This window comes from Notothenia coriiceps, unplaced genomic scaffold (genome assembly GCF_000735185.1).
Source record: "Notothenia coriiceps isolate Sejong01 unplaced genomic scaffold, NC01 NC01_scaffold00033388, whole genome shotgun sequence".
NCBI classification, from domain to species: Eukaryota; Metazoa; Chordata; class Actinopteri; order Perciformes; family Nototheniidae; genus Notothenia; species Notothenia coriiceps.
In genome coordinates, this window is record NW_011366089.1 from 18244 (window position 1) to 40563 (window position 22320).

Genomic DNA, 22320 nt, shown 5'->3' on the forward strand with positions numbered 1-22320 from the left:
TAAAAGTCTAAAGGCATCGGTATCAAATATATATTCTAAAGTTATGGAGAATTAACCATTTCACAATATTATTATTGAAGCAATAGCCTAATGTGTAAGCATCACTAATTTTGCAATTGGTAATGGTGCAACAGATTTGACCTTACAATCTGTTTTGTATCCCTAATATTTATATTTATATTAATTATGTTTTATATAAAGTGGCTAAATATGGAAATATTCAAGACAAACATTTACCTGATGACATTAATGAGTTCATGTACTACTAAAATTAGCTATACAAATATACTTTTATATTTTAGTTGAAAAATGCCAACCTGGAGTTTGATATAGTAGGTGTAGTAAATCCAATATTGAGGACTCCAGACAATAACAATGTTTTCTACAAGGCTTGGTCTATTAATAATTAGTCTTCATTGATTGGTGGTGGGGAGGACTTCCACCTCATGGAGTTGACATAATGATAGAAGCTGTTGCTCAATAATCCACACCGTCCCGCGCTGAGCTGTGAGGGAGACCCACTTATGTCTGTCAGCTGGAGGGTGCGGGGTCTCGGTGCTGTTATCAAGCGGCGTTCCTTTTGGAATATCTCGAGAAGAGGGGGGAGTCAGTTGAGGAGAAAGTTCACAGTTCTGCGGACAGTCAACACCGAGTGAAAGCGAACCATGGCGGGCAAAGGGAGAGCGTGTTCCTCCGGTCAGAGCCAGCAGCTCCTGGACTCTTCGGACTCGGAGACGGAGGCAGAGCCGGCTCGAGTGGCAGGTACCGGGCTGTCCGCCTGCGCCTTCCCCCGCACTCAGGTCATTCACAGCGGACACTTCATGGTGTCGTCCCCCCACAACGACTTTTCGCGCAGGACGAAAAGCGGCGGGTCCACGAGTTATGACTTTGACACGGTGAACCTGACGTGGTGCCAGACGTACCGGTACGGTCCTCTCAGCTCCGGGAGCCTCAGCATAGACCCCACGCTGACCCGCCTGTTCGACTGCATGTCCCTGGCCTACAGGTGGGTCCCCGTATGTAGTCAGCAGGAGGATACACACAGCTCACACTTGTTAGCTGCTTTTCATTTGCAAATTAAAAGAGGGAGAAGTACTCAGTAGAACAGGAATACTCTGTTACAAGTAAAAGTCCTGCATTACAAATCTTTCTGAGGTAAAAGTACAAAAGTATTTTCATCAAAATATACTTAAAGTGCCAACAGTAAAAGTACTCATTCTGCCAATTGATCCATTTCAGAATAATATGATATGTTTTGATTATAATTATTGATGCACTAAAGTGTTATCAAAGCTGGTAAAGGTGCAGCTAGTTTGAATGACTTTGTAGACTGTACTTGTATACTATGCTGCAGGGTTGCTTATGGATTTACTCCAGGTGTAACTAAAGTCTTATTTAACTGTCAATTAGATTTAATAGAATTAGTCCAACTCAGATAACTAAAGGTATACAATAAATGTATTGGAGTAAAAGTACACTATTTGCCTGTGAATTGTAGTGCAGTAGAAGTACAAAGTAGCAAAACATTGAAATACCCAAGTAGCCTACAGTCTCTTACTTGGGTATTTCTCTCTCAGAATTGTACTTATACTTGAGCATACATATTTAGCTCGGCTACTTAACATCACTGCAAATTATCCCCATATAATACGTTTTTTCTGAACCATAATCCCATTTACTTCCTTTTGATTTCCTGTACATTAACGCATAATAAGCACGTAGAAACCAGGGTCACTTTCATGTTAACGTTTTATGATTAAATAGTGCACATTTGTATATTATACATTGCATATCCTGTTACACAAACTACCCAAAGTGCACATGAAAAACCTCCACAATAACATTTTTAAAGACTGATATTGTTGGTTTGTAACTCGTGTCTGTTGGAAGAGTCTCTTGTGCAACCTCTTGGAAAATCTTCACTGAAAACTGGACTTTGATTCTAGTTGGCAGCGCTGTCAGGTTACAGTGTAACTGAGGGAAAGGAGATCCTGACACCATGCTCATTTGAGAATGTGCTTATTATATTGCTGTTGCACGGACATGCAAGAAATATAACCCATACAATTTTCCTGTTATGTTTGTTGGTTCTGTTTTTTTCGTGATTTAAAAGAAACTGAGTGACAGCTATCTGGCTCATATACCTTGATAAGTTAATGTAGGAATGTATTTCTTTTAAAAACATGTGATTGAGAATTTTAAATTAAACTTAAGTTGTGCTTTAACAAGAGGTGCAATAAACCTTTGGCCTAAGGAAGACAATTGCCTGTGCAATTGTTTAAAAATATATAATTGAAAGATAGTTACACAATAAACCCAGGTTTTGTTTTTGTATAAAGTAGCTTTACATTGAAGAACGTATTCATTATTTACTGTAAGGTGTTTTATCTAAGTGCTTTTTGTAAGGTTTAAACAGTATTATGTGAAGGACTGTATTTGTCCTGCTCTGCTGCACAGAATTATCATTAACCAGACTTGTGTTGATTGGTTTGTTTCCTCACATGTTCTTTTAAGTAATGTACTGTCTCCGCTGTTTTGGAGTGTGGGGCACTCAGCGTTGTCACTCCATTAACACCACGTTGAAAATCATTCCCCAGGGCTTCTAGGCAACTCACTGAGCACCTCACATTAGGAGGCCTCTGCTCAGCACTCAGCAGACTGAGGGACGCTAAGAAACAGCCTGCACTGTGCTGCTGAATTAGCTGATTGGTCACTATTAATCAAAATAAGGACAGAGAGTGAGGGGGTGAGGCTACTGAATATTTTCCACTGTGTCCACTTTGGTCTAAAGAGAATCTAGTCACCTGTCACTCGTATTGTTTTTAAGACACTATAGGTGTATAAGGTACATTTTGTTAAGTAATATCACCTTTATCCAGACTGATAAAACATCAACAATGTTAAGTTAGAATATGGAAATAATTGTCCTGTTAAATGTGTATTTGCATAGATTTCCAGAACAGAAATCTGAACATTGTACAAAGCCTGGTTTTAAATTCTTGTTTTATTTTATTGACGCATGAATAACATTTTCCATGAGGGGATTTATACATCAGCAAACAATGTTAAAGATCAGAAAACATTGTTAAAAATCTTAGGTCTATAAATCAGGCTACAAATGATTCTTTAAAATCTCTGAAGTTTGGCGCATATAAGTTTTACTTTAACTAATAGATATTACCATGAAACACAAATGTATCACTTATGATAAGACATTGAAAACCTTTTTGAAGTGTCTCTACAAAATAAGTATATTGCCTGTTTTCCATTGTATCTTTTATGATAGATTATGTGTTTTCTTTCCAGTGGTAAGATAGTCTCTCCCAAGTGGAAGTCTTTTAAGGGTCTGCGGTTGCTGTGGAGAGATAAGATCCGTCTGAACAACGCCATCTGGAGAGCCTGGTTCATTCAGTGTGAGTCCACCACTCTTTACCTCCTCAGCATCACCTTCAACACCTCTCCAGTATTCAAGTTCAAATGAAATATGTTTGAACAACTCTGTATCTGCTGTTTAGATGTAGAGAAGAGGAAGAACGCAGTGTGTGGGTTTGTCACACCGCTGGAGGGCTCAGAGGCCGACTCGCATCGGAAGCCTGAGGTGAGAGAGTTTCAGAACGAGGCCATGGATTTGTAATAATGTTTTTAAAGCTAAAATACAGCACTTAAACATTTTCAGGAATAGTGATTAAAACCAATTACACACAACAATAGGTGGAAATAAAGCAGCATTACTCAAGAAAAAAATTATGATAATACAATCAAATCAAGTATTGATTGATTAAGTATTTCAAGTTTGTGTATTTATATTTGTATATGTGCAGTTTAACAGTGGTATAGTATGCCCTGTCTAAAGTATTGAATTAAGTCAATCTGTACAGATTACAAATATTTGAGTTTTCTCCAAAAATTTGAAATAGAGGGTTGCATTTTTACAATGGAACCCGGCTGATTAAGCACAAACTGGATTATTTTAAACTAAGCTTATAAATTGGTAAACTGTATATAGCTGAGTTTTATTTATTGTATTGTACACTGGTGAAGTTGGATATGTAAGTCTCATGCTTGGTATTTCTGCATAATGTCAACAGGCAATTGTACTAGAGGGCAGCTACTGGAAAAGAAGGATTGAGGTGGTGATCAAGGAGTATCACAAATGGAGGATTTACTATAAGAAGAGGGTGAGCACTCATTTTAGAATAATGATATGTCTTGCATATTTTGTTGCTTTACAAGCGGCTCTGTATATAACAATGTTGGTCCAAACTGATCTAAACAACCATTGGTTTTGGTCTCCAGTGCATAACTACAGGTTTATAGAGTGGTGCAGGAATGAGTCCTGAAACCAGGAAATAAGTTAGCATTTGAGCACTTCAGGTTCTCTCATGTCCTCTCTCATCTCTTTGTCAGTTTCTTTTTTAATGTGTTTGTGATAAGATGCCTGAAATAAGGACTGTGGTTAACACAAGCAGAAGAGATTTTCACATTTTGTTGTTCGACATAAAATACATCAGTAAATACCCCACTCGTGAACGTGCACAGCTTCTTAGTGTTTTAAAACCACAGTTAGTAATGCTAAATGAGACTGCTAAACGCCCTCATGCCAAACACAAATCTGCCTTTAGCTTAGCGGTGATGATGCGCAACCAGGAGTCGGTGATACACTTCCTTTTTAGCCTAACGTTAGCTTTTGATTTCTGGCAATTGCATTTATGCAAAAAAAATCATAAAAGCGGTGTTTATATGTGGAGATTATCCTACTGAACAAAATGTGTAAGTCTCATAAAAATGTCAAACAGCAATATTTCAAAATCCAATGGGAAAATCGTATTGCTATCTGTTGAGAGAGTCCTTGCAATGCTTACTTCTTAGTTGTTCTACAAAAATAAGTCATCACAGCACCATTTTATACTTAACCTCTTTACTGGGTTTCATCTGTGTGGCTCCTGCAGAGTGTACTGTATGCGCCTCCTCAATGACTGTTAGTGCTGAATTACATCTGCTAGGGAAGGGTATGTTTTCAATGCCTCTAGGTCACATTGTTTCCAAGTGTGCTCTGTAGTGTTCCGAGGTATCCCGCTACAGCGTCTCAATATTATTTTGATAACTACCCAGGTGTATTTATGGCATTCAGTAAACCTTAGATGACCTTACTTTACTTTGTGGCATTTTATTCACCTTTATTGAGTCTGTGATACTAGTACATTTATAGTGATCTCACTCTTTTGGGTTATTTTATCCATGTTATCAAATGAATGTGTTATCGTAATAAACCTAAAGATTTGTCGAATCACGTTTAAGTGGCCATTTTAATTCCTTATCTTAAGCTTCATATTGTTCTCTCTGTTGTGTTTATCGAATGAGCAGTCTCTTAACTTCTCTTAAAGTAGCCATGCTGTGATATTTATTTATTCAGTTTTCCTTTTTTATCTTTTGCAGCTTCAGAAAAAGAAGGATGATATTCTATCAATGTTACAAGAGGTATGAAGATGTGCTTCTTTAACTTGAAAACTGAAGTTGGTGGATTGAACCATTATTTACTTGTGAATGAACTCGCAGCTAAACCTATGATCATCAAAGTCCTTAAAGGGTTTAGTTTAACATGTTGATTTAGCCGTGAGAGGATGAAAATAAGAAACAGGAACATGCAAAACCAAAATGTGTAATGGTCCGGCACTGTAGGCAATTGACACGTATTGATTGCCAGCAGTGATAATAACTATTCACCGTTTCAGGTTTTATTTTTATTCAGGTGAAATAGCTGTAGAAGTGAATGTAATTTAATCAAATCTGACCTACCTACTGCAGTGCTACATAAAAACAGTTACCCTGCAAGTTACAGCAGCCAGGTCTCCAAAAGATGACCTTCCCATTAAGAAAACTGCATTATTAAGCACTTTTCAAGGGCAAGTTATTTTGTCCCAGATTAGGTTTGTTTGTTCATACATTTGTAATCGAAACCTGCCTAAATCAGCATAGGAAGGAGATGGTGGTGGATGGATGTGTAAAACAAACATGGGACTTTCCCCCAGGAAGCAGCTGTTCGTGTCTCATGTGAAACTAAAGCTCAACGTTGACTTATGTATGTAACTTAACTAAGGTGACATACTTAACTTAAGTCAAATACTTCACTTACCTTACATATTTAAAGGTGGGGTAGGTAAGTTTGAGAAACCGGCTCGAGATACACTTTTTGTTATATTCCATGGAATGCTCTTAACATCCCGATAGCAATGAATATCTTAAATGCTTTGACAAAAAATCCATAAAAAAATGTCTTCTGTGGAAGCCGTAGTGCTGTAAAAAGCACAACCAATCATTTAAGCCGGCTGGCTAAAATAGCCGGATGGCCTACCTGCCTAAACAGTTAACCTGAACAGCTAACTTTTGTCTTTTCCGTACTTATGACACATACTTTACAAAGGTCAGATATACGTAACTAACATCACATATTTAACTTACATCACATACTTTAGTTACAATGGGACTGCTTATTTAAACTTACATTCATAAATAGGCTAACGTACTTAACATATGTACGTTGCTCATATCTTTTTGAACTGCTCACAACTGTGGAAAAATCACGAAACCCCTGAAACGTAATTGGAAATGTTGTTTCATCATATGGAAACTTAATTTAGAGAGTGAGTTGGTGACAGCTCAATTTGGATAATGCACACATATCTCATCCAAATCTCATTGGAAGCCCAGGTATTACCTCAGGCCAGAGATAAAACTGTCTATCTGTCTGTAGTAACTATAGATGTGTTTTGCGGCTCTTCAAAGGTTGACAGGTCAAAGGTCACTACACCAGGTTGTTATGCTCAGTGTTGGCAAAGCTTTATCTCGCCTTTCTCTTCACATTTTAGAGTGGCTGGCGAAAACACCTCAGTAAAACCCGAGGTTGTTGTTGTTGCAAAGGGAGTGGTTATTTGATATGATTTATAACAAGTTAAACTATCAAAGCTCCGATAAGAAATTGAATTGGCTTTATTATTTTATTGTGATCTCCATTCTCTTCTAGACAAAAACAAGAGACCATCCTGCATTGCAATTACAACAGCAACCAAACTGTATTCTCAGTGACGTTCTGACAACACTCATTTTGGAATTGGCCTTCATTTCGATCTCATCAACAATTTAGAAAATATGTTTGATGCCAAATCAGGACAGGGGCTGAAAGAGGTGGCATTCTTTGGCCACCCTTGCTTAGACCGCGGCTGCTTCCAAATTCAACCTTAATTTTGATCTGGACTTAACAACTGTAGAGAGTCCTGACTACATGTTGGGACCAGAAAAAATCAGGAACTATTTTCTTTACATCTCACTTTGTACATCATTTAATGTAATGGACCACCTGGTTGCAGGAAATACATCAAAACATGTAAATAGTTCCCATCCCAGGTGGTTAATATATGCGTGTATATTTTCATTTTTTACGGAGTCCAAGGCAGTTTCTGTTTGCGAGGCCTCAGGTCTTCCTGTTTGCTCGCACGTGAGGCTGCCAGAATTAGGTCAGGGACAAAAGACTGCTGTTCTTATTCAAATGGTGAAACACCAAAATAAAGAAATGAACAAATCCAAAATAATGATAACCTGTAAGAGGCTAGTGATTTTGAACAATACATCCAAACTGCTTTTTCATATTGCACTGCACACACACACATGCATACGCAAAAAACAATCTTGCATCATTTCTACTTGCATACACTTTTCCCTCAAAGAAAACAAATCAAGCAGTTAATGAATCAAATTTTTAAAAGCGGTTTCCGGCTCAATCTGGGCTTTCCTATAAATCGGCTTGAGACTCTGAAGTGCAGGGTAAAGACAAGAAGAGGGTGAGCAGCTCAGAGGAATAAGGACAGGTCTGGAGCTTCAATTTCTGTGAGTGTTTTACTGCGTTTTGAGAACAGAATGGTCTCTTTGGCCTCGCACATCATGTCCAGAAACTAGGTGTGATAGTGGAGAACATGCAACTGCTATACTGTATGCTTGTCATTTTTTGTGTAAGTGGTTGTAAATTGTGTTTTAGTGAGTTGTATTTCCATGGATCCACCAATTTAGCAAATAACCTATATCTACTACATCTGATCACATTTTAACGCTTCCGTTGGTCTTAACTTGTTTTTCGCAGCGCAACAAGCTTTTTTTTGGGAGTCCTACCTTTTCACACAATCCATACACAACACCAAATATTGGACATGGTCACGTGATGGAGGACTCTTCTTTTCAGTCCCACTAATGGATCCCATGTTTTTATATCTGGCTAATGTGTTCCAGGGTCAGATCTGCCAGGCCAAGCTGGATAAATGGTCCACTGAGATGTACCAGGAGCCTGAGGCAGCGCCGGTGGAGGTCCACATGTTTGACCTGGACTGCCTTCTGTCGGACATCTCAGACACCCTATTCACCATGACGCAGAAACCCTGTCCCTGGGCCAGTGAGCGGCACGACCGTGAGTAGTCAGCACACTGAGGTTTAATATTATTAGTGTTTAATATGTGTTTTCTGAGCTGCCATGAGTAGGTTAAAACTTCTTAATTTTCATTCATCATTTAGATCAAATAATTGCAAAATAGCTCCTGAGTCCGAGCTGCGGTGGAAGAAGTACTTAGATATTTTATTTAAGTAATAGTATTGATCCCACAATGTAGAAATACTTTGTTACAAGTAAAAGTCCTGCATTTATATTTTTAGGTATAAAAGTATACCTGAATTTCCAAAACGACATGTACTCATTACGCAGAAATGCGATTTTCAGTGTTATATATTCCACTTATTAAAGCAGACACACAAACAGGTGCACTAACTCACCTTCCTAATGTGTGATATCATGTCCTCTTCCTCTGCAGCGTACATGAGCAACGCTGACATCATCCAGCCAGGCCTGACTCCACTGCAGCCCAACCTGGAGGATTTCATGGATATACCAGGTACCTGTCTGTCTGCCTGCTGACCTATTTATCTATACACACACACACACACACACACACACACACACACACACACACACACACACACACACACACACACACACACACACACACACACACACACACACACATTCATAAAATCCAAACAGATATAAATGTATCTTTATTTTTCATTTATAAATACAAACAGAAATAAATACACTTAATTATTAAAACAAATAGGAAAGTAAATCAATATTGGAATGATGACAATGGTTAATAAATAAAGGAGCAGCTGAAAATGAAATCATACATGTATGTTATATTTGATCAGTAAATTAATGCTTAAGTTTATTTTAATCCTTATTTTGTGATATTTTTATTGATTTGGTCATTTATTTATTTTTGCTTTTGGCAGCTTTTAACCTCTGTATTTGTGAACCTCCAAACAAAATTGCGACCCACTTCTATAAAAAACTTCAAAAGGGCTACAGAAACTCAGAGCGAACATTTGAAACAAATATGAATATGTTTGGTGAGGACTTTAGTTCCTTGCTCAGGGGCACAGTGGCTGTTTTGCCTTTGTGTTACTTTCAGTGAAGCAATCCAGCATCCTTGTGGCTACAAGCCAGCCTTTGTAACCCACAGACAACATGCTGCCCTCTGCTGTAATGTCTGTGTGTGTGTGTGTAGCCGTTTGTTCTCACAGTGCTGGCAGGGTCCTGAGGGATCAGCTGTCTGTCTCTCTTTTGGTCACAAGATCCAGGGAGCTAGTGAGTGTCCGTCACAGCGACACAGCCACAAGTGTAATTTATGCAGAGTGCGTCTCTGAAATGGAAATACAGATCACTTGCCACGTAGTTCCTCTTTACTGAGATGAAAACAGACCAACTGGTATGTATTTTCAGCTTGCGCCACACATTTTTGTCTACAGAGCTCGCATCATGCTGGATCAAAGGCTGATATTTATTAATTATGGTTCCATAAGATCTAAATCAAGGGTTGATTGACTAAAGTTAACATTGCCAGCTGGTCAAAACCTGGTTTGATTTCTGTGCCGTCAGATGTGCAGACACAGTTTATAGCACAGATGGCAGCTTGGCAGGGACAGTTTCCAGAAGTATGTGACCTGGCAGATACTCAGTAAATTACTTCAATGATGCCGCACGCAGAGCACTGGTCACTTGTTGATAGATGTTTTGTCCCTGTGTTTTTATTTCCTGTTTTCTTTGTTTGAATGTCTGAAATGTTAAATTATATTCCACCTTATTGGCCAAAATGGACAGAGTTGGGATTATTGTGTTGGCATACCTGGATTCCTCATTTGCCTATCATCATAAAGACTTACAGAAGCCCTGAGAGGCATCAAAAACAAGAAAATGAAATGTGCCGATCTATTTTCTAAGTGGCAGGTGACATTTGTTGTTTGTTTGTTGTTGTAATACTCATTTCACCTAAGAGAAGCTGATATTTTACACGATATTCTAAATAGGACTAGTAACTACCATGATTTCTTCGAAGTTGGATTTCATTTCTCTATTCAATCTTAACAGAAGGATCATATTTTATCTGTAAACGTCACAAATGCTGTCATATCTTTATTTGTTTGTAATGTATATGAATCGACAACAGTAACACAAATTATGCTTTTTTTCCCCTGATACACAAATGGATAATGGAATAATTCCCTGCGTCTGTTTTTTTTATACTTTAAAGTCTGCCTAACAGTGTGTGTTTTTATATTGTAGATATCTTTATGAACTTCCGGGGCCAGCCCTCTGAGCTGACTGGTTTTGCTGACTGTGGCTATTTTGAGAGTTCACCCAGCACAGCGTTTGCCCCCCTCTCCTCCCCCGTGGGGACAACTCCACAGCACCTCATCGACAGCCAGCTGGCTCAGGTACTGCTGCTCACAGCTCCTCCTGCTTGTTAAATGTAATGCTGCAGAAAAAAAATCACAATTGCTAATGCTAGTAATAGTAAATCAGAAACAGAAATCGTTATTTATACTGAGGAAGTTGACAAAGTGCCAAATGCTTGACTTTTTTATGTAATTAATTAAAAGATAAATACTTTAAAAAAAGAATAAAGCTGTTTATATTAAAAATAAATTAATGTAAGCGTAAAGTTAATTAGGATTTAGCATAATGAGTAGGGGTGCAATATTATGTAGTGACAACTGTTTTTCCTTAAACTGTTTGCTTTCCTTAAAATGTCTTTCTGTGTTTGTTATTTGATGTTATTTTTTATTATTGTTTAATATTTTGTATGTATTTATTCATTTATTTTTACTTTATGGATGCAATTATACTTTTAACATGTTAAAAATGTAAATGTAGATCATTCCAACCCTCTTTCTCTCAGTAAAAATAACTTAAAGTAAGAATGTGCAATAAAAGAAAGGAAACATAGGAAATAATGTACAACAAGAAGTTAAAGAAAAAATGTGTACATTTGACTCAAATGTGTTTATTACAATACATACAGTGGTGTTTTAATGTTAATTAGATGAATTGCATACTGTTAACGGGTTTGGCTGCTGTTGATTTAGTCCTAGTTCCAGTCTATTGACTCACAGTGCTGATGCATCAACGAGGAGTTCAATTGATGGCCACAGGCAGAAATGACTTCCTGTGACGCTCTTTGGTGCATCTTGGTGGAATTGTTATTGATCGGTGAGTAAAATAGATTAAATCTTTATTTTTCTAGCCCAATCTGTCATCTGACAATTTGCCTCAGCCCTCCTCATCCAATACCCAGTCAGACCAGGCCAGGCGGAGCCAGGACTGCAATGATTACCACACGTCTAGCATGATTTCAGACAGCATGCCCTATGGACACCAGTCATACCCTGATCCAGCTGTTTCTATAGCCTTCAGCAGCAGCATTGAGCAGCCGCCCTCTTCCACTATCCCCTTTCTGTATCCGCTGCCCTGCCACAAGTTTGGTTACTACACGACGACCAGCGTGACCCCTACTGTCATCACTCACACCGCCTCCACAGCGGGGACTCAGGGCTCCGTGCACCAGGGCTCCGTGCACCAGGGTCACGGCTACCCTCACACAGAGGACACTTATCCCCAGAGTCCCTGCCACTCTCTTAGTTACCAGGCGACGCTGCCCTCTGTCACAGCGGCACACTGCTTCTCAGTCCCGGAGCAGCTGGCTGTCTCAGGGGTCAGCGGGAAGCACAAGCAGAAGACAGGAGGGGGGAGGACAGGGGGCCACACTGCGGCCCCGTCCACTGCACCCCCACCCACTAGCTGCCTGGCTAAGCTGCTCTCTTCAAACTCCCGTGAAAGTGAGTCACTTGTCCCTTTGATCTTTCTCTAACAACAGTTATTTATCTAAAACATGTAGGGGGATGATGTTTCTGTCACAAAAAATAACTATATGTTTTTGTGCTTTCAGGGAAGCCATCACTAGGATTTGATGCTACTCTACAACCAAAAGGTCAGGGGTCATCATCTCCAAGCCCCTCGGTGAGCTGTCCTTTTGTATCACAAGAGCAGTGTTCATTTGTCTTGATAACTGGCTTGTACAAAAATCGAAATTCAAAGATACATTTAAGGGGGTATTTTATGCCAAACCGTTATTTGGCCTCTACCTGCACTATGATTCACAATATCATTGTACCCTGTAACTACTTAACATGTTGACTGAGCCCTCTTCACCTTTTCCCTCTACCTAATTGTCTACCATGTGTCTTTGCACATATTCATTATTTAGTGGGAATGCTGACACAGCATTCCAACTATCAGTTATGCTACGCACAAAATTCTTTATTATTCCGCCGGGTTATTTTGCGCCACTTCTTCTCCCACATTGAACATTGCAGAAACTCCATTCAAACATCAAAACGTTCAGCTCGGTCGGGAATTGATGGCTATTACTTTTCTTATTCATAACTTTCATAATTCCAGAGATACATCCCATAATTCATCACATTTTTAACATGGAAGTCAATGGAGAAACTCTTCAGACTTCAACAATCTTCATGCAACTTCAACTGCTAACTGCTCCTTCTTCAACTGCTAACTGCTCCTTCATACTTTCACTCCGAAACCTCATTCCAACTTTAAAATGTTACACATCTTTCTGACATTATTCATGTAACACTACTTTTAAATCAGATTCATACTTTTAGAGAAATTAAACATTGTTCAGACCTTGGTAAAGATTTTAACATTAGTGTGTATTGCGCAGCTCGTTGAGGCTAGAGTACGTGATGTCACAGCTAGAGTGTAGGAAATCTTGAAATTTGCCTTCATATTTTTTTTTTAACCTGCCATAATTCCCAAACCCTACATTCCTGAGACATAATTTTTCATGAGAAACGTAGGAAAACATCTCGTAGCTTGAAAAATGAAAAACAATTAAGCAAAAAATTAGACAAAATGCCTCTTGAGGACATGAAGTGACAAAAACTTTCAAGATGTCTCAATTAAAACCCATTGTAAGTTCAGCCTCATCTTTCCCCACCACAGCAGCCGCACACCTTTAGTTAATCTGCCAAAAAGGCCACATTAGTAACCCAAAAGTACACAAAAAGCACACTTCAGATGCTCAAGTTCTTGACATGCTTCACGCTTTGAAATTTCACCGATATCTGTTACGGTTCTTCAACAAAACGTTCACATGTAACAAGTTTATCTCTCATTCAGAACAGTGCAAATGCTCTCCTCTCACTGATTACTGCACATCACCATGGAAACCTTTGATCTCTGGACACGTCGTTAGCTCAAATATAAACACCTGTGTCATGGAACATGATGATGTCATAACTCCAACTAACATGCTCAGAGCAGCAGACTTCAGATAATGGTTAATGGTCCAGCCTTCAACATGTCTATGTGCCATTAGTGAGTTTTCCTCAAAAGCTGTTGCCATGGCAACGCATCCCTCGCCGTAAAACACGATATTGCTATAATTCCGATGAAAATGGTCAAAAAGTGCTCAAACTTCACATGTGTGCTACAGTCCAGACATCTATTTGACAGTTTTAAGATTTCTTCAAATGCCGTTGCCTTGGCAACACAATGCTCACTATGAAACACGGTTTTCTCACAACTTCAGTTCAAATGCTCGAAACGGCCCAAAACTTCACGGGTTTGGTAACGATGCAGCGATCAACACATAGCGTATTATAGGGAGTCATCAAATACTGTTGCCATGGCGACAGATCATTTGCCATCAAATGAGTTCAAAAGTTTGCAGTTCAAATATTCTGCTGCTTTTCCAAGCCTTTTTACTTTTTCTCTTATCAACCATTCAAGCCCCCAGTGTTTATGTATCATTTCAATCTAAATTCTTCACTTTCTTCTTACACAATACATTTCAGCATAGCAGTTTTGCGTCAGCTTTTCAGCATAAAGCATTCCCACTAGCAATTTCTTCAGGAATTGAATTCTCTAGTTTTGTAATAGTGCTCTGTATAATCAACTGTATTTGTATTATTAATTAGCAGTCCAGCAGCATCACACACGGAGGGGCTTGGCCTGCAGGGATCCAGATGTTGACCCCTCTGCACAGCCAGAGTTCCCCCCTGGGTCACAGCGGACCCCACGCCCGCTCCTCCAGAGGCTCCGCGGTGTCGGCCCTGCTCAGCTACGGCTCCACGGCCACCGGCAAGGCCCTCCTGGTCCCCAAGACTGAGGAACTTTCTCCTGTCCAGCTTTACAGCATGGACAGGAGCAGCCTCACAGGTATACTGCTCAATGCTCTAAATGAACATTTCAGTGTAACAACATCTCGCTTTTTCCAGATGCAATCAGAGATCTTATCTTCTTCTGAATGGTGAATGAGAACATGGTTGTTAAGTTATATGTCTTTGCGCCATTCATTTTATAATTTAATGCTGATGCACATTGATGATTTTTGGATTCTTCTTTGATATTCTCATCAAATGAAAGTGAAAAAATTAGATAAGAGGAAGCTTGTTTTTTAAGTTTGAATGAAGACATGTATACTGTATAATTAAAAGAAAAACAATTAAAAATAATATTACAAATAAATGTAGGCATTAATAAATACATTTTGACAAAATGATTGCTGTTTTAATTTGCACATTTATTTACTTACCTTTCTATTAATTTCCCTATTTATTAATTTACTTACATTCCTATTAATTCCTCGTATTCCCCTTCATTTTATGATTAAATTTATTTTCGCATTTACCAACCTGTTTATTCAATTTGAATGATTTAGTTAAAAGCAAATTCAAGCAGAAATACAACATTTCTGTTACATAATTCCAGATATGACTATATTTAAGTTGAATATTATTATCGTACAATAAATGGCCTATTTATTTTTGTGTGGAGTAATTTTTGTAGAACAGGTCGTGTAATTATTATGATATCTGTTTTTGTTTTAGTTAATTTCCCAGGAAATCCAGGCCAAACGTCACCACCGAGCCCTTTAGATAAAGGTTCCAACCCCGAGTCCCCTCACACATGCTTCTCAGGACACGGAAAGTTAGAATTAAGTAAGGTAGGACACAGCGTCTAATTTTAGTTTATATTATATAATCAAGTCTTTGCTAAATAAGGATATGAAAATGGGTGTGAAGTGTGATGAATAATTCTTCACTGCATATGTTATCTGCAGCAAACAGAGACCAGGAGGATAACTCACATCTCCGCTGAGCAGAAGAGACGTTTCAACATCAAACTTGGATTCGACACGTTACATAACCTTGTGACAACACTCAGCTCTCAGCCAAGCATAAAGGTACCGTTAAAGATATTAAAGAGAGATGTTCAGGAAGGAGGAACAGACCAGTTGCTGCTCTGTTTAACTGGAAATGAAATGTAAATACAGCTTAGGAACTTACCATAGTAATGTTAAATATGTGTGTATCGTTGAGGTGTATTGGTGACATGTGGTTATCCTCTGTCTGCTGGCACAGATCAGCAAAGCCACCACACTGCATAAGACTGCAGAGTATATCAGTAAGATGCAGCAGGAGAGAGCTCAGCTGCACGACGAGGCTCAGAGACTCCGAGACGAGATCCAGCTCCTCAACTCTGCCATCAAGTGAGACCTTAAACACACTCCATCGTGTGTCTGTGTGCGTCTTACTCCATGCATATTCACATGAGTTGGAGGGATATTTTGGTTAATATTGGGGCAAAAGTGTCTCAGGGGGGAAATGGGGCTCTTCCAATGGGATGGTTAATGGTTCGATCCCATCCCTGGCAGATGTTAAAATATCCTGTGACAAGATACTCAACCCCAAATTGCTCCAGAAGCGATGTCTAAGGCACTGAAGTGTATATACGTAGATAACAGGCTTAATGACATGTAATGTGATGTAATCATTTAATTTAAAGGACAGGTTCACATATTTTAGACTGTGGATTTTGTCGCCACGCCACTTACATAGGAAGCATATTAGGAGGGGAACTCCTAATGGCAGAATTTACACTAGACAAACAACAAATAAATGGTTTTAATGTACATATGGGGACCTGATTTATCCCTTTCGCAACACTTTAAAACTATACAAAATGTATGTGTCAAAAATCTGCCATAAAATAATATATTAATATTATTTTCCACTTTCATTGAGGTGAATCTTTCAACCAACATAAATCCTTATCATCACTGGCAAATATCAATTATTTCTCTGAATGATAATCCTAATAATGGCATTCTGTGCCACCATTGTTTTACAAACTTTACAAAACATTTCTATGAGCTAAATGCTTGGCATAATTTGTATGTTTTTGAGTTGTTTGTGTAGTGTTTAAAAAGCTCCTATTTGTCTTCTTAGAGGAAAACAATTTCCACTTTAGAAAATTGCTATAGAAATATTTTCAAGTATTAAAGGAGTTGAGGTTGAACTTCCAACATAAAAAAAACTCTTAAATTCCTATTTTAAAAAAAAATTGTGAGGCACAAGGGTTTAGACAGATGTGGAAAATGGTGAACCTATCCCTAAACACCACATGGTGGTCTTTTCCTGTTGATATGACGATGCACTGCTCTGCTGACTCAGCTCCTCTCCTCCTGCAGTGTGTGCCAGCAGCAGCTGCCGGCCACCGGCGTGCCCATCACACGGCAGCGCTTCGACCACATGAGGCAGAAGTTCCGGGAGTACGTCCGGACACAAACGCTTCAAAACTGGAAGTTCTGGATCGTATCCTTATGAATGTAAATCTGCCAGATGTTAATTAAAAAACATCACGCTGCCACAAACACAACTTAAAAACGTCTTTAGCATAAACATAGGTGAAAGTTTAAAATAAAGTGAAAATTACAATAAAATTATTATAAAATATGATAGAACGTGAGATACAAATAAAATAGATAAAGACTTAACGAGATAAAATACAACAAAAAGACAGTAAAAACAATCAAATTGTAAAAAAAACACTTTACTGCATTATATAACATGTATATTACAATGCATACTGTGGTGTGTCTTTATCACAGTGAGTTACTGCACCATGCATAGACTTCTTCAAATGTAATTTTGTTTCCCCCAAATGTCGCCTTTTGAATCCACAATGTGGTAGTAACTATATCTGGGAGGACATTTTCTAGCAGGGAAATGTAGCTATCATTTATCCTGCAGTGTATATGGTAAATGACTTTACGCTCCTAATTCATCTGGGACTGTCTCAGTGTAATCAGGCAGATCAAGTAAATGCCTCTGTGTTGCAAATGCCAGTAGCATATCATATTAATCCATAACTCTTCCCTTAATGATCACCCAACCCCTCACTGCTGCCGTTATCTTCCAGGCAAAATAGGAATATTAGATTATCATCTTTGTGTGTTGCACAAAAACACCTGCAGGGTGTTTTCTCTCCATGAAAATATATAGATTACATTTTGTCACTGTGAATAGTGCTTTTATCTAACTGCTGAAATATCAGATAATGAATCAAAAATATATCCAAAAGGGTCTTTTCTTTTTAATATACACTCAAGAAAGCCGCTTGTAATGTTTGTTTGACTGTTCACTTTGTTGCCTCTATAGACATAGCTATTCAACAATGAGAATTGACTTTTTTTATCGACCATTAGTTTTCCTTCCAGAACAATGGAGCACTCACTAGCAATGTTATCTGGAAAATACCGTTGAAGAACAAGCTGGATGATTAAATATAGACTCTTATGTTGAACAAATCCAATATAAAGCCGCAACCAACAATAAATAGATCCCAATAACATGACTTGTCTGTGGCCAAAGTGTGATATCACAAATTCTTGAGCAGCATTGCACTGGATGATGTTTTTTTTTTGGTTCATCACATACACTTTCCTCATGCTGTGAATACTCTCTTTCCCAACTAATATAATGTAAATCAATTTCCAGCTGAAGAAAGTCTCCAATTTATTTCACTCCTGTTTGAGTGACAATTGATTTAAAAACAGCTGCTGTTATAGGAAATGACTGAACAATTTAAAAGAAAATACATATTTATTACCTGTTTTTTCCAAAGTTTTGTCTACATTAGGAACCAAAGGGCTTGGGATGAGGATAGGGAGGTCAAAAAGACAACTAGAAATAATTACACCAGCCTTTCAACACTATAAAGTAACTTGCTATGGACATCGATTAAATAACTTTGCCCCCAAAAAGTTAAAATGAGCCTATCATCTATGAGAAGAAACATACTTCCTTCTGCATGTTTATATGGTAGAAAGAACATTGTTCCTACTCACAACAAGGTCTCTGGATTATCCTGAATAATGGAATAATGATATCTGGAGATTTGGATGATTTGAGCACCAAAAGCCAAATGCAATCTAGTTCCCGTTTCATTTCAGAGAACGCAAACATTTCTGCAGAGGAAACATATATATTATAGTTTTGTTGGTAAACTGTCCCTTTAATATCAAATCAGTAACATTAGGTGCTTGAGCCTATTGAAGAATATTCATGAACTTCCACATGTTATAGTCTTCTTTCCTCAACTCAGCGTCAGTTCAGTATAATCATTGAGCCGCTGTTCGAGTCCTATAATGGGATGGTGTCCACAGCCAGTGTGGAGGACCTGTGCCGCTCCACTCTGTCCTGGCTGGACCAGCACTGTTCCCTGCCTGCTTTAAGACCCAGTGAGTGCACAACTACTGCTTCTTCCATGCACACAGAACACATCCAACATTTGATTCTATCACTGCATATGTAACTTCCCATCTTGTACTCTGTGTTCTTGTTTTTCCTGCATGTCCCCTCAGTGGTTCTGAGCTCTCTCCGTCTCCTGAGTACCACTACGGCCATACTGTCAGACCCCAGCCTGCTGCCGGAGCAGGCCACCCTCGCTGTGACCCAGGGCGACCACTCTGCGCTTCTGGATACTCGGGACAATGTACACCCCATGTGACCCTGGAGAACAGACTCAGTGGAAACATAGCAGTCCACTACCATGCCGGACTACCGGAGTGTGCTAGTCAGAGGAGTGATTTTAAAAAAAGACTCGAGACTGTTAGTAATGCATAATCACATTCCAGAAAACTCACCAGCTGCAAAAAAAATGTATTCAGTACACAAAAAAAAGGCATAGGAAATTGTTGTGATCCATGCTTACGTTCTGATAAAGTACTTATGTATATATATACTTGTTATTATTTCTCAGCTTCAAAATCAGTTCCTTTGGCACAGCAGTAGTTCCAATGATTAGAAGGGGATGTCAGTCACTTTGAATAGTTTTATTTTCATTTCTGTTGACAACTACTGTTGTAATTTCTGAGTGTAATCCTTGCCTTTAATAACCAACACATACAATATGTCATATTACACTTCACACTTGTTGTATTTGACATTGCACACCAGTGCCAGTCTAAGATAAACATAAGAGAAAATGACTACCTTAAGTAGACAGGGTTTTCTTTCGAATATTAAGTTTAATGTTTATTTTTATACTAGTCATAACAAAAAAAAATATTGATTTTAGAATCAGGTAAAAAAAAATCACTTAACCCTGAGTTAGCCTAAGTAACTAAAATAATATAATTTTAAAATCATTGTTCAATGATTTGCCAACCACCAATGTTTAAAATGATTTTGGTAGCACTACACTGTATGGCAGGTGTTATTTAACATGTCACTCGACACAGGCTTGAGTTTCAAAATCAGGTTACATGCATTTATTATCCTTGCAAGAATGAAACTTGTAACATATGCTGTATGTGATGACTACTTCCGTACCATTCTTTCAAGGATAATAAATGCGTGTATCCTGATTTTGAAACTCAAGCCGGTGTCGAGTGAGATTTTCCTAACAACAGGGAAGTTATTGAGTATTTTTTGTGGTATTTTTTTCTGGCGTTGCACTTTGTAGACGGTCCCTGCGTCTCTCCTTAGGCTAAACTGTATATAGAGAGTGATGTAACTGTCCAGCTCAGAGGACAGCTGTTTTGGCTTGTTTGAAAGAAAATTAGGTTAAAGCTTGTTGTCTACCTAAGTACCAGGGGTGGTAGAAGTGTTCAGATCTTGTACTTGAGGAAAAGTAGAAGTACCAAAGTGTAGATATACTCTGTTACAAGTAAAAGTCCTGAAATCAAAATGTTAATCTAGTAAAAGTACAAAAGTATTGGCATCAAAATATACTTAAAGTACCAAAAGTAAAAGTACTCTATGCAGATTGGTCCATTTCAGAATACTATATATAATATGTTTTGATTATAATTATTGATGCATTTAAGTGTTATCACAGCTGGTAAAGGTGGAGCTAGTTTTAATAACTTTGTATACTGCAGGGTAGCTTGTGAATTGACTTCAGGTGTAACTATGGAATCCAATTACACCAAGTCGCATTGGATAGCTCAAGTCGCACAACACATTGTATTTACACACACAACATATGTATCTGGTTGCTGGAGTTGCTGCTTGAGGGTTGAGACGCGCAAGGCGCAGTGGATACGCTGATTGACAGCTGAAACAGACAGCCTGAAATAGAAAACATGACATTAACAAAACGTAAGGTTAAAAACCAAATAACCTCACAGTGTTCAGAACCCTCTCTTCAGACCTGCCATCTTCGAAACATCCTCAGACTCTCTGGCCCGATCCCAAACCACGCCCTACACCCTACACCCTACCCCTCCGTTTGCGCGTTCGCACGGAGGATCTGCCACATTAAATGCTGTTCCAAACCAACGACTGTGGAGGGGGAATGGGTTATCAAGCCCTCAAACAGCGAGTCTGCATCGGTGCTGACTTGAGACCATGGATGTATAATAAGAACTTAGACCGGTCACTACGGCCCAATCCCAAAACACACCCTACCCCTACACACTCCCCCTCCGTAACGGAGTGAACTCCGTGGAGTGACACATGAGGCTCCCTCCTGTCAGATGGAGGGAGTAAATACAGCGGACAGGTGCGCAAAGCATTGTGGGGATTTTAAGACCGCGGAGTCTACACATGTGCAGCCTGGAAATTTCGCTTTGCGCACGGACCAATTTCCCCAAATCTGCGACGGAAAATATAAGGCGGGGCCTCTCATATGACGCACACCTGCATACTTGCTAGACTGTTCCACTCTTTGTTTTCCGAATGCCAGGAAGTATTCTTGCCTCGCTTCTGAAGCAAGACGCTCGGAAGACATGTGCTACCAAGCAAGCGTACTCGAGATTGAGAAACACCCTCAATCTCGAGTACAGCTGCTCCAGAGCCACTATTTCAAGCATACTACGTCATTGAATGCCGCCGAAGTACTGTTCCAATGTCCAGCATACTTGGAATTCTACCGAGCCCGGCGTACTGTTCACACTTTGCATCATTATACTCTCGTCTCCATCGGGAAGCGGGCCGTTTGAGCTACATCATACGAACTTTATCACCGCCAGAGACAATAACTCTCGTCCGAAGGTATGCCTAATCTGGGTTGAGTCAGATTGTAACAAGTGTGGTGCAGTAGTCAAACAGTTGCTCTCTTCTGCTATTTTTGATAAGGTGTTCACTGACGCTCGATCCAGCGGGGACAAGAGATTGAGTAACGCTCTCTCTTGGTAGCTGGACGACACGGAGGTTTCTTGACTAAACTTGTGAACTCTCTTAATATAGTTGTGTATCCTAGTCAGATAGCTCACCGCCTTTTATATGCTAATCAAATTTACGTACAGTATTTACGGGTCGTAGAGCCACGTGAGCTAATGGCGATGAAACTTTACTTATGCAAATATGTAGATACCTTTTGTAACGAACCCCCCCCCCATCGTGTACCAGAGACTCAGTGAACGACAGTCTTCGCGCCGTCTTATGGAGGACCGTAGGACGCTTTTGCTTCTCACCTTGGTCCGATCGTCACACGTGCACACGCAGTATACTAGTCCGGGGGAATCGTAAAAGGGTCAGTTCTAAACCTTTCAGACAAGACACACGTTTCGTAACCCACCCCCCCCCCTAAAATTCTGGCGCCTCAGATGTGTACACGTCGGAGCTTTAAAGAGC

General features: G+C 39.1%; 1 protein-coding gene across 4 annotated transcripts; it reads left to right on the plus strand.

The window, feature by feature from the left end:
- The first annotated feature begins 466 nt into the window (after positions 1-466).
- On the plus strand, positions 467-19734 carry mlxipl (MLX interacting protein like). Of its 4 annotated transcripts, none has more exons than XM_010789790.1 (17): positions 467-1006; positions 3307-3413; positions 3516-3598; positions 4089-4178; positions 5437-5478; positions 8278-8452; positions 8850-8930; positions 10658-10809; positions 11619-12210; positions 12321-12391; positions 14374-14614; positions 15286-15401; positions 15519-15641; positions 15820-15947; positions 16929-17052; positions 18845-18980; positions 19104-19734. In XM_010789790.1, the coding sequence occupies exons 1-17, from the start codon at positions 666-668 to the stop codon at positions 19247-19249; spliced, it is 2748 nt and encodes a 915-aa protein (XP_010788092.1). In that variant the 5' UTR covers positions 467-665; the 3' UTR covers positions 19250-19734. The 4 variants fall into 4 exon arrangements, with proteins under 4 accessions (XP_010788092.1, XP_010788093.1, XP_010788095.1 ...); XM_010789791.1 differs by having other exon boundaries at positions 14377-14614; XM_010789792.1 differs by having other exon boundaries at positions 469-1006; positions 18851-18980; positions 19104-19733.
- Positions 19735-22320: the final 2586 nt, after the last annotated feature.